The 18,701-nt window shown below is 38.7% G+C and overlaps 1 protein-coding gene and 1 pseudogene across 2 annotated transcripts in view; both read right to left on the bottom strand.

Moving 5' to 3' along the window:
• Window positions 1–1,882: 1,882 nt before the first annotated feature.
• Window positions 1,883–18,701, bottom strand: part of LOC149028577 (Acyl-CoA N-acyltransferase with RING/FYVE/PHD-type zinc finger protein) — a 49,178-nt gene continuing 32,359 nt past the window's right edge. The window contains exons 8-10 of one of the 2 annotated variants that reach the window (XM_089137821.1): window positions 17,006–18,635; window positions 16,171–16,439; window positions 1,883–2,261 (exon numbers count right to left, since the gene is read on the bottom strand). In XM_089137821.1, the coding sequence (XP_088993947.1) occupies window positions 17,605–18,635 (1,031 nt within the window). In that variant the 3' untranslated portion in view covers window positions 1,883–2,261; window positions 16,171–16,439; window positions 17,006–17,604. The remainder of the gene's footprint in view (window positions 2,262–16,170; window positions 16,440–17,005; window positions 18,636–18,701) is intronic. The other variant, XM_089137828.1, reaches the window with a different exon arrangement.
• Window positions 5,751–17,463, bottom strand: LOC149028578 (RING-H2 finger protein ATL80 pseudogene; annotated as a pseudogene).

The raw sequence follows: 18,701 nt of genomic DNA, 5'->3' as shown, positions 1-18,701 counted from the left end.
TCCCTCTTCACCAGTCTTCTTCCTTTACTGAGCCGGAAATCACCCACCGATCCCAACCCACGGGCAACCACCGATTTTTATGTGAATCTGTACCAAGTTAACAATTGAACTAAGATTATTGAAACCAAACTTTGCAAATTTGTTCTTAACTAATTTAGGGTGGGGATGTATCATCTTGAATCATCACATGGATCCAGCTTGCTATGTTGGATGGAGAAAATCACCATTTTACAGGTATTTAGGGTGGAGATAACTAATCCACTCTTTTAATGGCCGGCAAGGTTGGTAACATATTAAGTCCCCATATTTCAGTAGGTTCTTCCACGTTAACCTGCGTTCAAAAATCGGTGGTTGCCGGCAGGGTGGGGGCTGGTGGTTGATTTAGAGCAAGATGTAGGAAGCAGATGGGTGAGGAGGGAATTGATACCTTCACCCACCTACATGGGGAGGTGCTTAGTCAAATAAGAGTATCTTAATAAGTTCTCATGTATCTTGGTTATTTAACATTAAAAATTAGTAAATTTGGTCATTTGAATTTTTATTTAGAGGTGACATCATCACCTAACCACAATTCTTAATAGCAAAAGGACCTTTGTAATTGATTTTCTTCTTCCAGAAATAGTAGATGTAATTAATTGTAAATTTAGGGGTCTATATATAATTTGTTATTTTTATCCAATTGGTAGAAGAAAATTATTTTCATGTCAGAAAAAAATTATGTTTAAGTGTGCGATTTATGCTAGTCCTTTCATGTTCCTATCTCAATCCTCTCAAAGTGAAATGAACTTTTGATTTATCATTTTGAAGAGGAGAGACAAGTGGCAATACTGGAGGTCAACGAAACCCTTTAAGTAAAAAATTACTAATTTCAAGTTTCAATTCAATTTGATTTTGGTCTCCCTTCTAAATGTGTAATGGAAGGATATAAGGATAACCCCTGGAGTAAAAGATGCTGACTCGTTGGTGACAAACTCAAAGACCAATAATAAGATCATATTACCAACTGATAATGGATCTGTAGCTCCTCTTTAGTTTTCTAACCAACTCAGAGGGAAAACCATTTGAGGTTGATTATCCTCAAAGGACTGAATGGGTTCCCTCTTTCTGAAATTCACTAACGTTAATAACATGCAAGGAGGTCCTTTCAAGAAACACCAGTGAAAAGTCAAGGTTATTGTCTCTAGATAAGTGGGGCCTAAATGGAACTCCTGGGATAGTGAAAAGGGAAAATGAGTAGGAAACAGATATGGTACATGCAGAAAATAAAGAGAGTACTCCAGGTAGTTTTTCCTTTTTTCCACATTTCTGGTACTTAACAAGGTGACTCCCCCAAAAGAAGGAATTCAATTGTGTCAAACACAGGTGACGGAATTAGCTTATCGATCATCCCCTCACCTATTCCTGTTCGTGGCTTGGTCATACATATTCTACTGGTATTAGCTGTGACGGACCTCTTCGTCTCTTCATATCCAGAGAGCTCGCCATGTTCTTCAACTTCTCTGAGATTACAACAGCAAGAGCAGCAACCCGGAACTTCCTATTAACAAAACCATCTGGTTGTTCTACTGATGATACTCGTTGGAATCCCCACCGACGGCGAACCCTACAGAATGCACGATAGAGGAAAGGTATTATCCCTGTGTACATCTCCATTGCCTCACCCTTCATCGAAACAAAGAAAATGAACTCTCAAACCTGATTAGGGAACTGTTTTTCTTTGATGACTTTCAAGTTTCAGCGACAACACATTTGGAAATTTATATCCACAGATGGCGCAGGTCAAGGGTTTAGGCCCTAACAAGCCAGCACGTCTTGGCAGTGGATTCGAAGACAAAGAGACAGATAATATATGCATTTAAAAAAGATGAAGGGGCTGCAAGACAAAGAGACAGATAATATATGCATTTAAAAAAATGACGGGCTGCCAATGCACATCATATATTGATTATGGAGCTGATCACAAAGTAACATCAGTACCCTATACAACATTTGACCTGGTGCCCCCTTACAACCACCTCTGCCCCAACCTAAATACCATTGACACCCAAACCAAACAAAAAAGAATAAGAATATCTATTTTACATGAACTCGTTGACCCTTGTTACCAGTTGGAAATAACTAAACCTAGTAAATGCAAGCCTTCAACAATCTCCATCTTTTGAAACTACAGTTGCATTGAAGCAGGGGTGATTCAAAGACCTCAAAATGGAGACCAACTATGCCACCGGAAAAACACATGTTCCTCCATCTGTTACAGCTACCTGAAAAGAAAAGGGAACACTATAATATTACCCTTCTTATTAGGTAGACGTTAATTAAGCCACGAGTTTCATAAAATTAAAATGTCATATCAACTACAGCAGAGCTTTTTTTTTTTTTTTTTTTTTTTGGTAAGAACTACAGCAGACCTTTAATGCTGCCATTTACATTCCCAAGCCAGCTAACCAAACATTACCCTGGACACTATAGATATTATTCTAACAGAATGTTCTTGGGAAAAGCAAGCTTCATCAATTATTATGCCATTCGATATGAAACCGCACAAGTGGTCATATAAGAAACTAATAAGCCTTACAAATTTCAAGACTCTACACCTAGAATAAAGAATAGTAAGTGCAACGTCAAAAAGAGAACATCACTTTAAAGATAAATTTAATTTCTATTATAACCATGCATGATGTTTATGTTTCATGTAGCACCAAATTCTCCCTCTCAGGCAGGAAAACAATCACTTACCAAATAATCCTCTTTCATCCCATAATAACAACAAGACTACAATTAAGAAGAAAATGGGACAAAGAATCACCTCAAGAGAGCTGGCTGCAGCCATTTTTTAAGTATCCTAGCAAGATTGACCAAGCCAACCCACACACCCTCCAAGGGGCACGGAGATTACAGTTCAAGAAATCAACAGATCAAGTCCTATTTTTCTGTTAGTACATTTCACTCGGATAACAAAGAGGCCATAGCTAAGGAGAAGGAACTAGTACTACTGAACTAGTCATAAAGTTTTAGCCCCCCCCCCCCCCCCCCAGCACAAAAGAAAAAGAAAAAGGAAAGAGAACTAGTCATCAAGCCTGCACCTGCATGTCTCTCAAACGACCATTAGGGTTAAGAACAGAGGATATAGCACATGAATCTCTGCTACACATGTGCAATGACTTTCTCCTTAATCATCCGCTGGACAGGACAACAAGCCGGGGGGTTTTCTCGAATTTTATTTTAACATGCTATTTCTTGTGGATAAAAAAAATTGTATGATTTTCAACAAACAAAAACCCAACCCCCAAAAACTTCCAAATAATGTCCAATACTGGTTAAATGTTCTACAGAAGAATGACAGCCACATACAAGGATAACCTATGTCAAGATGGACCCCATGATGCAACAATTGATACAAACATATCCCTCTCACATATACTTTTCTGTGCAGGGGTATCTAATGTATGCTTAACTACCACAGGATGGAGTATGGGGATAGCAATTCAAGGATGGATATAATACATAAATGCAGGTACATTGCAAAATACCAACATATCAATCAAAGAGATTGGTGCAACACTTCTGAAGTTCTTCGTCTTTTACCCAAACCTAAAAATGGGGAATGGCCACTTCACTTGACTTCTTCTTTGGTAGACATTGTAACAAAATGCCAACAGGCATCATTTGGTAATTTTATATTCCCCACCCTCCAAAACTTTACTAGCTTAGCTTCTAAAGCAGGAAAAAACTAAGATACTACTATGAACTCTGCTACTCCATGTATTACTAATGTTTAACTGAGTTATGAATTTCTGTTTTATTAACCCCCCCCCCCCCCCCCAAAAAAAAAAAAAAAAGTAATAATAATAGAGAAAATTGCTCAAACACCCCAAAACAGAGTACTTCAAACACTGACACCCCATTTTATGTTTGAAAAGCACACAGGTGCAATTATGCTAATATATACCATTATACCCTTATATAAGATGGGATGAAAAACCACTTTACACATTTTTATTTTTCTTTTTTCCATTTTTATTTCATCCTCTCATCTTCTTCAACGAAGATGGTGCTTTAACTTGAATAATATTTACCAGCAGCACTCTTTCTCCCATTACAGACCATTTGCCCAACTTTTAGAAAGCAAAGCATCAAGGAGATAACTAAGATTTGTCGCCAGCATTGCTTATATTTAACACCGAGAGAACATAGCCGCTGCAAATAATCCAAGCCAATGAGAGTTAGGGTTGATGACCAGAGGCGCTGAGTGAGATTTAGAGAAGATGCCCAAATTTTGGCCCTAGAAGCTCAAGAAGCTCTATTCCAGAATTTTGGGACTGAAACTGTGGGATTCTTGATTTTCAAGGCTTGAACACAGCTTTTGTCCACCTGCAACCGCAAGGTTTTTTGCAGCAAAGAGAAGTTACAGCAGCCCAGTGTGAGAGCATGGGTTGTGGGTGAGGTAGGGAAGGGTATCTTAGTCATAAAACGACTGAAATATACTCTTACCATTGGCGATTGACAGGATACTTAACAGATCAGCAATGTTTCAGACGAAAAAAGAAAATAGATCAACAACGTTGATGACTATTAACAGATCAATACACTTTCTGGATGTTTAAGCTAAAGGGTATTACGGAAATGTCATAAACAGTTAAGGTTAGTTTTGAAAATTTTGAAAGAATGTCACAAACTATTGAAGCTAGTTTTGTAATTAGAAAAAATAAAGTGATAATTTAGCAGCAATTAGTAATAGATTGGACTAATGTATCAAATGTAAGTCCAACTCTGGGGTGTCTACGCTTATGAAATATAAAAATGGGGTGTTAGTGTTTAAAGGCCTCTGTTTTGAGGTGTCTGAGCAATTTGCTCTAAATAATAATGATCTCCAGAAAACAATATCAAATTTAGCATAACATAAAAAGTCAGAAGTTACCAAATGATCTCCAGAAAACAATATCAAATCTCTGCTGGCCTCATAAGCCAAACACATGCTCACCTAATAGAGTATATAGTTACGAAATGAAGTGTCCCTTGCCTCACTAACATATACCCTTACCCCAAAGGACAAGAGAAACTTAGATTTATGCGATGCAGGTCACCAGCATCAGAGTCTCATACAAGATAATTAACATTTCCTCAGCCAACCTGTAGATCACAGATTAATACGCCAACTGAATTTCCTAGTTTTCACATATTTCCACACAAACATGTAGTCCAAGAGTTCGTTTCAATCCCCAATGGATCAACTAATACCAAATCTGCTTTTAGGATAGGTTCTCCCCTTGAACGGCGAAGGAAGGATATAACTTGTAAGTATGATACTACATTGCTTGTGCTGTTTTGATGACTTCTCTATGAGAACCCTCCTTCAGAATTCAGGACTAGATGATTACCCCTACTGAACTCCCTCTGATTTAAGCTTGAGGTGAAAAATTAACCAAAGAATCTACCTCTCCCCATGCGGTTGGGAATTTTTTTTTTTTTGTAACAAGCTGCTGCTCCATAGAAATATTAAATCAATATATTATTTGGTGCAGTCAATTATCCTACAGCTTCCAAATCAAGGGAAGTCCAAACCCGAGTAGGGTTTGTTATAGTCAGAGCAGCATTATTTGGTGTTTTCTTCAGAATTTTGTCATCTTCAACCTCCTAAAATCAGTAAGCACTCATTTCTGCCCTTCCCCACCTCTAACCCCAGCTTTTCTTCCTCTCTCCTTGCCTGCAGCACCCCTTCTTCTTCTTCTCCTTCTTCCCCCAAACCCTAATTTCTAGATATCCAATCCCCACCAAGAAATCCCTCTCCTTCTAGGAAAATCATCACCTTACCTCCCCTAGCACTTGACCCCAAGTAGCAGCCTAAACCTCCACCAGAAACTGTAGAAATTGAAACCCTAGTTCTCCTAAAAACCCTAACCCTAGGACTCTTGAATCTGAAACTGAAAAGAATCAGGATCAGAATGAAGTTCAAGCAGCCTAGCACTATAACCTATTCGCCGGACCCTATATGCCTACCCCCTAAACCCTATACCCAAGGAAACCCTACTGTGGGGTATAGAAATCCTAATTTTTCTGTTGGCTTCTTACTAGATCCTGGATATTGGACCTCATCCTTTGGGGTCTACATCAATATGGCTCCTCAAGTGTTCCCACAAACCAAAAGATGATCCTTGGGACTCTACCAGAAAACAAGAAACTAAACAAATATAACCTTAGGAACTAGTTAATTTTTACTTATTGTTTTAGATTTAAACTGAGTGGAAATATACCAGAATTCAATCGATGTGTGATTCTTTTCCCCTTGCTTCTACTGAAAATTGAATTTATTGAATTCTAGCTCGAAGAGAAATCTGGGCTTCAATTCTTGGTCAATTTTTGGTTCAACTTCAGTGAAAGATGAACAGTACTGAGTCTGTTTGATATGATTCCATATTTCAAGGGTTGGTTTCTGTCAGTTAAAATGCTTGAACCTTTGGAATCACTCCCTCTGTTAAGGAGTAGGGAGACATAACTTTATCGGTCCTTCCAGTTCAGAAGCTCTGCTGAGCAGGGATATTGCAGACTTTCACAATCTTCCAGTAAGATATTTAAAACAACTATCAGGTGTATGCATTCACCCCTATAGATTCACTCTAATCCCAAGTTCAATGAAGACTAATCTCTAGACCATCCTAATTAACTCAGAGGATGAAAGTAGGCATGACACAAGGACCCAATGAAATCTTGATCGAATACAAAAGAGCTTAAGACAAGTTAATAAGATTATGAGCACAAGGGAAATGCCAGATGAATGGAGGAGAAGGTCTCTAATTTACAAAAATAAAGGAACTACTCAAAGCTACAATAACTATAGAGGCATCAAACTGAAAAGCCATACTTTGAAATTATGGGAGAGAGTAATCGAAACTTGTTTGACACAAGTAACAACAATTATGGAGAACCGATTTAGCTTTATGCCAGGGAGATCTACAACGGAAGCTATATACCTTATTAGGAGACTTGTGAAAATGTAGAGTGTAGGAAAGATCTTCAATATGGTATTTATTGACCTAAAAAAAGCTTATGATAAAGTTCTTAGAGCGTTAATTTGGCAAGTATTAGAGAAAAGAAGTGTAGCAAGCAAATATGTTGACATAATTAAGGATCTGTATGATGACTCAATGACAAGGATAAGAATGGTGGGGGGGGGGGGCAAGGTAGTGAACTCCCAATTATAGTTGGGCTACATCAAGGAGTAACTTTAAGCCCACATATTTATTTGCACTTATAATGGATGAATTAAGCAAAAACATTCAAGACAAGGTTCCTTGGTATATGCTTTTGATAATGATATTGTGTTGATAGATGAGCCACAAGTAGGGATTAAAACCAAGTTAGAATCATGGAGAGCGACTTTGAAATCAAAAGGCTTTAACTAAATAGAACAAAAGATAGAATATCTAGTTTGTAACTTTGGTCATGATCAGACGAACAATGAGGTGTGAAACTTGATGATAAGGAGATTCCTCAAAGCAATTGTTTTAGGTACCTCAGTTCAATAATAAATAAAAGATTTTACATGAGCTCACTCCATTTCCATTGGAAATAGGCCACACCTCCTTCAAAATTAAAACTTTACAAAGACCCCCTCCAAACTTAACACCGTCAAATAAACTATTAACTTGGGATGTAATTTTACATTTTTATCCTTCATAAATTAATTTTAAAACACAATATGAAATTACTACTCTACCCTAAACACTATTACTTTTTTCTAGAGTCTCCCTTTTAAGAGATGGGTGAAGAAATATTCTCTTCACCCATGCTCTTTGACCTTTAATCCGGCTTTTGTGTCAATCTCAACAACAGAGGTTGCCGGTAAGTTGCCATGTTTTTGACATTGAGCTACAATAAGAATCTGGCAATAGGACAAGCAAGATGAGTGTAATCCAAGCCACATTCTATACATCCTACATGGAAGACACATCCACGTTGTGGAAGCATGCGGATTTCATCTTCGTTCTAGAATCCTGTCAAGCATATAACACAATTTGCCAACTTTCCGCTAATACCGCCGTTGAAGGTGAGCATATGGAGCGCCTGAAGTCTCTTCTCCAACCCTTTATTATCCAAAGCCTGGGGCTGCTGTGACCTCTCATTCAGGAAGATGTATCTGAAACTCGTCAAAGCCACACACAATGAGCTTCTGCTACAAGCCCAATCGTACAAATTAAGGCACAAGAAAGGGCAGCCAAGATTACCACAAAGTTAGATTCCACATCAACAGTGTCCGGCGCTTTGCTGCTGACACTGACAATGAATTGACTCTAGTAAGAGGATTTTGAGGCTTGTTTCAGCTAATATTTTGGTTTTTGGTGCATGAAGTGTAGCAAATACTTGGTATTCTATAGTGGGTAGTTGAAGACTTGAAGGTCTTTTACAGGGCAATGGATTGATTTTTCAGAAGAAATATACACTTCTTTGATTTAGCTTAACACTTAAAAAGATGTGATTATAGAGGTTTTCAATGAGAAAACAATAATTAATTGCCCTTTAAAGTAACTATGATCCACTTGGGTTAAGTAGAGTGGCAAAGCATGATGAGCTGCGAGAAGGAGGCAATAAAATTCCTCACGAGCTATTCTGTTGAGTGCTGAGTTGGTCTTGAATTAAGGGGTAATGATGGGTTTCATAAAGAAGTAGATGAGTGGAGGGGGAACTCCTCCACCCACCTCTGTGAATGGGATTCAACTTTAAAAAATAGAACTTACGTTAAGGGGTCTTGTGGTCATTTTAACCCTATAAGGGCAATATGTCATATTAAAAAACTAATTTGAATTTAAACCAATTGGAAGTATGATTGTGGTTTCTTTTTTGGTGTTAGATTGGTTTCCGAATGAGTCTAGGATTTTTCTTTTTTAATCTTGTTTTTCTCTTCCTACTCAGAGTGGGATTTACTTAGGTTGTAACTATAAATACCCCACCGGGGCCTATGAATGAAACATACCTCTTGAGCAATAATCTCGTGAAATTACAATATGGTATCAGAGCCAACTCTGATCCATCACTAAGGATCTCTCTCTCCTTTGCAAGGAAAAGAAGAAGAAAAAAATTGCAGATCTCTCTTTCTTCTTCTTCATCGTGGACATCCGGTTCTTCTTCTTCTTCTTCTTCTCCTTTTACATGGCAGCCCTATGTGTCTTCTTCTTCTTCATCACAAATCCCATCTTTGCGATCAACCCTGCCACTCCATCAAGCATCGCATCTGTAGCTTCCTTCCGCCATCTAAAAAATGCCGCTAGAATCATCTTCTGCTAGAACCATCGCCCTTGTAGATTGTAACCTGCAAACATCCACTTCCAGAACCATCTTCTGCCACCTGCAAACTACCGCTGCAACCAAAATCTTGAAAACCTATCGTCTCTTCGACTTGCAACTCCTCCTTACATCCACCATTGAAACCACTTCTACCTTCCTCTTCTTCCTCCTTGCCTTCTTCAATTTCTTCCATTAAAACAATCTCTCGACCCTGGTCTCTCCTGTTGAAGGAGGAAGACAATGAACAATACCAGATCTCAACCCCTGGCTTCTCTTGTCAAAGGTGGATGACGGTGAACAGTAATATCCCTTAAAACATTTAGATATCTGATAGATCTGCATTAGTGGCTAGTTCTAGCAATAATGAATCTGGTCCTGGTGATTCTCACCCTCTAGTCAAGTGTGAGTATTGTGGAAAAGAGCATCATACAAAGGACAAGTGTTGGAAATTGCATGGAAATCCAGCAAATTCCTATGAAGGAGGTAGGAATGGAAATAGGGGCAATAAAGCATTTGCAAACCAAGCTAGTTCTAACACCCTAACTACTCCAACACTTCTTTCTTCATATGAGCTCCAGCACCTTCACCAGTTGATGTCCAAACTTGTATCTTCTCTAGTGCCAACTTCAAGTCATTGAAGGTGCTGGAGCTCATATGAAAATTCTCTAGAATAGGAAGCATGAGCCACACCCAACAGTTCCAAACTTCCCCCTTTTTTATTTTTGTTTTGTTCATGCCTTAAATGATATTGTATTGCCTTCAAATTAATATATGTTTAGCCTAGGACTATGATCAATGATTGTGTTTTGTTAAACTTATTTTTTTATTATTTGCTACCATTTTCTCATTTTTTTATTTTAATAATTATTTTCTAAATTATGTATTTTTATTTTATGTATACATGATATACGGGCTTCAACATAATATATGCGAGACACCATCACTTGATCTAGTTGGTCATTTTATTTTGTTGACTTGTTATATATGTAACCATTCTATCAAACAATTCATGTATGTTGATGATTTCATGCCTGTATGCAATATAGTTTGTACTTGTCGGAACCAGTCATTTGTTATATACTTGAATAATAAATTTTTAATGGCTTTTTTTTTTTTTTGGCAAAATACTAGTTCCATTGTGTTTATTATGCTTTAAATAGGCAAGATGCAAGAAATTAGATGAAACGGACGTCATATAAGGCCCGAAACCTAGAGTCGAAATTAAAAAAAAAATCATATGTTTCAACCAAATTTGGTCAAAACCTAAAAATTTCGGCCTTTCATGGGTCAAAAAACCGGTTTCGACAAAAAAAATTTCCTTGCTTCCAGTGCGAGTGTAGTTTTTGCCATTGTTTCCTCTACTACTCCACAATTCCCCACAAGTATTTTCAATTTTCACAGTGTTAATTCAACTTATCCTTCCTAGATAATCAACTTTGGGGGCAACTAAGCATATAACAGGCTCATCGTCCTTGTTCCATACTTATTCATCTATTCCTTTGGCTTAGGATGTTCGAACCGATGATGGTTCACTCTCCCCTTCTTTGGGAAGGGATCTATTAATTGTTTGCCTTCTCTTACCCTATCTAATTTCTTACATGTTTCTAACTTTTCGGCTAATCTTTTATCTATTAGTAGCCTTACTCGTGATATGAATTGCAAAATAACATTTTTTCCTTCTCAAGTGTGTTTCCAAACAGCGCGTACGATTGGAGGTGGTATACAGAAAGAGGGGGGAGAGCTCTACTTGTTGGATGGGTCTCCATAAGCTCTTTCTACAACCTTTAGTTCCACCACTCCTACACTTTTAACTTTATTGCAGTGGCATCGTCTTCTTGGCCAAATCCCTTTACCTGTTTTGTCCAAATTATTTCCCGATCTGATTAAAAGATGTAATTTGAATGATTTTTATTGTGAGGCCTATATTTTGGCCAAATAGACTAGGCATGTTTATCCTATTTCAGATCATCACAGTAAAGTTCCTTTTTTAGCTATTCACTTTGATGTGTCCTTTTCTGGTCATAGATGGTGTGTTACCTTTATTAACTATTGCACTAGGACCACCTAGGTTTACTAACTCCACCAAAAAAAAATGAGATTTTCTCGTGTTTCCAAAATTTTCATAATATGGTTAGGACTCAGTTTGGGGTGATAGTCAAAATCCTTCACATAGATAAAGGGATTGATTACTTGGGTGGAGCATTCCCTTCTTACCTAGCTAACTATGGCATCATGCACTAGACTAGTTGCATCGACACTTCACCCCAAAATGGGATTGATGAACGCAAGAATAGACATCTACTTGAGGCAACAAGTTCCTTTATGTTTACTATGCATGTGCCTCCTCGATTTTGGGGTGATACGGTTCTTACTGCAACATATCTAATTAACCGAATGCCTTCCCGAGTCTTAAACCAGTGCTGCCCCCATGAGCTTCTGTCAAGGACAATAGACTTTACAGTGCCACCCAAGGTTTTTGGTTGTGTTGCACTTGTCCGAAACCACCTTGTTTATGGTAAGTTGGATCCTCGTGGGTTAAAGTGCATTTTCTTGGGTAATCCTCCTACACAAAAGGGGTATAAGTGTTATCATCATAGTTCATGTCGTTTATTTGTCTTTATGGATTTTGTTTTCCAAGAACAACTTCCTTATTTTCCCCCTACACCTCTTCAAGGGGAGAGTCCTAGTGAAGAGGTCAGTGAAGAGGTTCCTGTGTTGATTCCTCCTTTCGATATTTTTTTTGAGATTCATGCAAATGATCCTCTTTTGGAAGATGGAGTGATCGGACACAAACAACTGATGGATGATGTGTAGGGGGAGCTTAGACCTCTGAAGACCTATAAAAAAAAGAAGCAAGTGACTCCTTCTGAACCAAGCTAGTTGGAAGCTTCGGTTCCTAATCCTGAAAAATCCATTTCTTCAAGTGAGTTTATCTCTGACCCTTCTTTTGATCCTACTCTAGAGTCTAGAATTACCAATTGCACTAAGAAAGCAGCTGTGAACTTGCACCAAACATCCTATTTCCAATTATGTTTCATATCAGTTCCTATCCCCAGAGTTTCAAACTTTTATTTCCTCTTTACACACTCCACTTCTATTCCTAACACTTGACAGGAGGCATTGTTTCACACAAATTGGAATGAAGCTATGGATGAGGAAATGCAAGCTCTAGAGAAAAACAAAACATGGGAATTGGTGACTTTGCCTACGGGAAAGTAGACTGTTGGGTGCAAACGGGTGTTTGTGATCAAGCACAAAGCTGATGGGAAAGGGACTGTAAAAGGGTACAAGGCAAGCAAGATTGGTTGCCAAAGGCTTCACTTAGACTTGCCATTGACTACCAGGAAACATTTGCCCCTGTTGCCAAGATGAATGCAGTTTGGACTATTCTTTCATGTGCAGTTAATAAAGGGTGAAGTTTACAACAGTTAGAAGTGAAGAATGTCTTTCTGCGTAGAAAACCCCAAGAGGAGGCATACATGGATGTGCCACTTGGGTATTCTACTGTTAAGACTCAGTGGAAGTATGCAAGTTGAAGAGGGCTTTATATGGGCTGAAGCAATCTCCAAGAGTGTGGTTTAAAAGGTTCCATAAGGCAATGATATCTAATGGTTGTAAGCACAGCAATGTAGACCACACTTTATTTATCAAAAGAGATGGTACCCATACTACTCTACTTTGAGTATATGTGGATGATATTGTGATCATAAGCAGCAGCAAGGATGAGATTTCAGCATTGAAGACTTTTTTGGGAACCAAATTAGAGATCAAAGATATGGGAAAACTCAAATATTTCCTAGGGTTGGAGTTGGCATATTCTGCTAGTGATGTATCTCTCTCTCAAAGGAAGTATGCATTGGATCTTCTTGAGGAACTGAGATGCTAGGATGTAAGCCTACTGAGACTCCTATTGAGCCTAACCTACACTTGAAAGCAAAGGAAGGAGAAATGGTGACAAGACAAGGTATCCAAAGTTGATGGGAAAGTTAATCTATCTATCTCACACTAAGCCTCATGTCACATTTGCAGTTACTCTTATTAGTCAGTATATGCATAATCCCTACTCACATTTGGATGCAACATATCGGATCTTGAGGTACTTGAAGGCCACTTCAGGAGAAGGGATTTTAATTTAACCTCATGGACATTTGAAGATTGAGACATATACAAAAGCAAATTGGGCAGGATGTCTAGATGATAGGAGGTCTACCTCTACGTATTTGTGTATATGAGGGAGGTAACCTTATGACTCGGAGAAGCCAAAAATAGGCTGCAGTTGCGAGGACCAGCGCTGCCCAGTTTAGGGTGACTGCTCAGGGCATTTGTGAAGTGCTATAGCTAAAAGAGCTGCTTCAAGAGGTTGTTCAGAGGTTCCTATACAGTAATACTCAAGTAATAAGTCAACTATCAACATAGCTCACAACCCAGTACAACATGACATGACAAAGCATGAGGAGATTGACAGACATTTAATCAAAGAGAAGGTTGAGGCTGCATTAATCCGTATCACCTTTTCTACTTTAGACGAGCAATAGGCTGATGTGCTCACAAAGAACTTAAGCACCAAGGTGTTCAGTAATATTATTGGCAAGTTGGGCATGATAAATATATATGCCTCAACTTGAGGGGGAGTGTTGGAAGTATGAATGTGGTTTCCTATTGGGTGTTAGATTGGTTTCCTAATGAGTCCATGATTAGTTTTTTCTTGTTTTTCTCTGCCTATTCAAAGTGGGATTTACTAAGGTTGTAACTATAGATACCCCATTGGGGCCTATCAATGAAACATATTGTCTAAGCAATAATATCTGGAAATTACAACAAACCGTTAATTACCTACTAATGGTGTTAACTCAGTTGCGTGTATGTACATGTGTGTGTGTGTGGGCTTTTTTTTTTTTTTTTTTTTTGGGGGGGGGGGGGGGGGGCTTTGTAATGTTTTGATTTTGGGGGAGGTGCACCTTGTTCATAGTTGTCAAGGTGTTGCCTAAGCTTCACCTAGGCGCCCTAAATGTTTTTCTAGTCAAGGCAACCTCATGTCGCCTTGGCTTTTGTTTTCTATCACCTCACCTCGCCTTGTTGCCTTGACAACTATGGCCTTCTTTCCAATGGAAAAGGAAGGGGTTCATGTAAAAAATTCTAAGTAAAAAAGGTGATATAGAGGATGATGTTTTCCAAAGAATCAAAATAGGGTGATGAAGTACATCCAGGGTCTTGTGTGATTGACATATTCCATTAAAGCTCAGAGGAAAATTCTAGAGGACCATCGATAGACCAGCTTTGATGTATGGTGCAAAGTGTTGGGCCTTTAAAAAGCATCATATAAATAAACTTAGTGTAGTAGAAATGAGGATGCTAAGATGAATGAGAGGCAAGATAACGAAGGATAAGATATGGACTGATCATATTAGAGTCGGTCTGAGAGTAGCTCAGTGATAAGATACGAGAAAGTCATTAAAGTTCAAAAGAGGCTTGTAAATGCCCTTGTGCGGAGAAGTGATACAATCTAGATTGAAGGAATTAGAAAAGTTAGGGGCAGACCTATGAAACCTTAAGAGAAAGTGGCGAGAAAGGACATGCATAGCTTAGGCTTTGTATCTAGCACAGCCTCGAACAGATTGGAAGGCAAAAATCCATGTAGCCGACCCCATTTAGTTGGCACAAGGCTGCTTGTTGCACGCACACACACACACACACACAAAATTAGGGTTCTATGAGCCCAGACTAGCTACCTGCCTCGGCAAGAAATCAGAAATAGAAACAGACAAGAGATTTTGCTGCTTAAGAAACATTCGCGTCAATATTGCTATCTTATTTTTTGTTGTGTGTCTAGGGTCTTGTGTGATTGACATATTCCATTAAAGCTCAAAGGAAAATTCTACAGGACCATTGATAGACCAGCTTTGATGTATAGTGCAAAGTGTTGGGCCTTTAAAAAGCATCATATAAATAAACTTAGTGTAGCAGAAATGAGGATGCTAAGATGAATGAGTGGCAAAATAAGGAAGGATAAGATATGGAATGATCATATTAGAGTCGGTCTGAGAGTAGCTCAGTGATAAGATACGAGAAAGTCATTTGAGGTGGCATGGCCAAGTTCAAAAGAGGCTTGTAAATGCCCTTGTGCGGATAAGTGATACAATCTAGATTGAAGTTATTAGAAAAGTTAGGGGCAGACCTATGAAACCTTAAGAGAAGTGGCGAGAAAGGACATGCATAGCTTAGGCTTTGTATCTAGCACAGCCTCGAATAGATTGGAAGGCAAGAATCCATGTAGCCGACCCCATTTAGTTGGCACAAGGCTTGTTGTTGCACGCACACACACACACAAAATTAGGGTTCTATGAGCCCAGACTAGCTACCTGCCTCGGCAGGAAATCAGAAATAGAAACAGACAAGACATTTGCTGCTTAAGAAACATTCGCGTCAATATTGCTATCTTATTTTCTGTTAATGTGCAACCAGGGATTAAAATTTTTTCATGTTCACGAGAGTTGTAATCCTTGCTCCAGTAAAAAACATCTTATAATAAATAGAAAAGCCATAGATTTGTAATGGACAGCTAGACCAATGATTAGCCTTCAGAACCATTAAGAACAGGACATGATCCTCTATACACCGTTTGTGATTCTTTTGACCATGTTTTATCCCATTCACAAAATTTTCCCCTCTTATCCACCTGAGCCCTTTTAAATAGGAGAAATCGGGATCCTCCGGTACCTTTACTGTATTAACCTACATCTATGAAGCACCTCAATCACTGGGTGCATCCCTAAATAGGAAATAAACATGGATTTAAAGGGAAAAGCCTGTTACAGATGATAAACTTGCAACAAGTGCATAACAAAAAGAACAAATTGAAAGAGACATTTCATATAATAAAACCATGCATACCTCAAAAGTATCTCACTTTTTCACCTTGAATTATGTGCCCACTCATCATAGCATGTCTCCTTCCAAAAGTTGCACCAGAAATGCCATCTCTATTATCTCTTCACAGATACTAATGATCGCTCCTCAACCTGAGAAGGGGACTACTCAGCTGCCTATATTGCCCCCATAGAGTATGCACATTCTCTCAATTTAAGTAGTAGAACATCCATCTCAAGGTGCATTATAATATAGTATTGGTTGCTCGATCCGATTCAGTAATCCACCCAAACCTGCAACATCTCTTACAAGTTTAATCTTTGATAGACAGAGTGAGTCGGACTGTAACACCATTGCACACTGAGACAAGTAAATATCAGGTTCAAATAGGATAAAAAAATAAACCCATTGGGATCCAAAATGGGTTGGATCAGAACTGGGGTCAACTCTGACCTGGATGTGGGATCCAAATTACCTGATAACCCTAGCTTTGGAATCATATCGAATTCAAGATCAAAACAGACAAATTGATAAAAATGGGGTAGATATGGACATCCATGTTCCAGTCATCCCTTTCTGTATGATAACACAGCAAATTTTCAGGTCTATGGCCAGGATCTGATTTGACTCAGTACAGATCCCACTATCCAGAAAAGCCAGCTCAAATCCAGCACATATTTTAAAACAGATTTATTAAAAATCTAATGTATCTCAAAAGCTCATTCCATACCCCAACAATTCTCAACTCCAAAAGGCCTTGTACCAAGTATCTGGGGGCGGCTACATGCTCCAGCACTTCTACAATAAAATCATGTGCATGAATGGAACTTGATATATATCAAGTTAAAAAGGTACTTACAATTATTTGGCTCCCAAGCATGAACTTTGTTACAGTACAATAGAAAACCACACTCTGAAGAAGCCCTACTAGGAGATGCATAAGAATTTGCAGTAGCAGTATATAATAAGCCATATACACCGCTCAAACAATGTCATAAGGTTTCCTCGTCTATTTTTCATTTTCAACAAAAACATCTGAATTTGTAGCAAGCATCTAAATTGATTCTTTTGATTCAAAACTTCACAATGGAGTTGAATGTAGAGCCCCAAACACCCACAAGGCCACAACATGCTCAAGCATTTGGTTGGGATAGATTTAAGGTGCGTGGTTATATACAAAAAGCACATCTGCACTACCCCAACAGAAAGAGGAAGGCTGTCCCGCAGAAACTTAGAATCGTGCTGCATGACATCCACATCAGTAACTTCAGAATTAGACTCAGTTGAAGTAAAAGAATTATCGACAGCTCCAGACATCTCACGAAAAAAAAAACCTCCAAGAGAACCAGGGTAATTACATTCACAATCAGCATCTTCAAGCACGTTATCCTCACTAGAATTTCAATAATTCAACTCAAAAGAAGTTGCATCACAAGTATCTGCCCCAGGGATAATCCTTCAATCTGGGGAATGGACAGGTTCAGATTCACAAATTTCATTACTTTGACTCATAGCCTCACTAGGAGGTTCTGAAGAAGCAAGAGGAGAATAATGTCCAGGAGCTCCACTAAAACCATGGAGATTAGCCATAACTGAAGTCACCACACTTGCTGATCCACTTGGGTCAACACTGTTACCCTCTGTTTCTGATATATTATTACACATTGGATTGACAGCAAAGGGATCTCCATCCAGCACATGGGGGTAATTTTCAACCACAACAGCTTCACCTTTAATTCCATGACTATCAATCACACTGACAGATGCATCACAAGGGCATTGTGTGACCTTTTGCAGCTGGGAATCTTGATGCAACAAAGTCTCACCAGAACCCCGGAAAATATTTTGAGAAATAGCATAAGAGAGTTGAACATTATCAGCACAGACTTGAGAGATATCCTCAGAGAGATGACAGACGTCATTTCCAACAGACACTCCTGAGCAATACATAGTGGTAGCATCCAGGGCTTCGGATTCAGCAGCCATAGACTGGTGTTTAACACCGTCAACAGAACGATGCAAATGAGGATTTGAAGCAGTGATCTCAGCATTCACATCACAGGTATCTGAAGTACCACAACCAGATGCATGGATGTCATCTTTGGTAGCAACAAAAGTGGGAATAGAGATAATATTCTGACATTCGTTTGCATTGCAAGTTTGCTTTACAGAAGTTTCACTTAGAGAACAGAGATCAGGTTCAGTGCTAGCAACATCAAACTTAGTTTTCTGTAAACCGTCTCCTTCACCATTTGAACTAGACTCAGTAGCACATGTAACAGAAGAGTCCAGCAGAGACTTATTTTCCTTCACAAGCTCATCTTCTGCAGGACCAGAATGGAGGAGTTTAGAATCAATAACAGGTTGTTGAAAATTATATGAAATGGCAGTCTCCCTGACAACTTGCAACGTATCTTCAGCAGGACCATCTGCAGCATTGCACATAACATCAGAATTTTCATATGAAGAACCAACAGTATGCTGGAAACCTGATCCAACAGCAGCAACTTCATTATTCTCTACTTGAGCAGTAAAGACCACACAACTAGACAAGA

This window comes from Hakea prostrata, chromosome 1, assembly GCF_041222555.1.
Source record: "Hakea prostrata isolate BN-2017 chromosome 1, UWA_Hpros_2, whole genome shotgun sequence".
NCBI classification, from domain to species: Eukaryota; Viridiplantae; Streptophyta; class Magnoliopsida; order Proteales; family Proteaceae; genus Hakea; species Hakea prostrata.
This window is presented reverse-complemented; position numbering and strand designations above follow the sequence as displayed.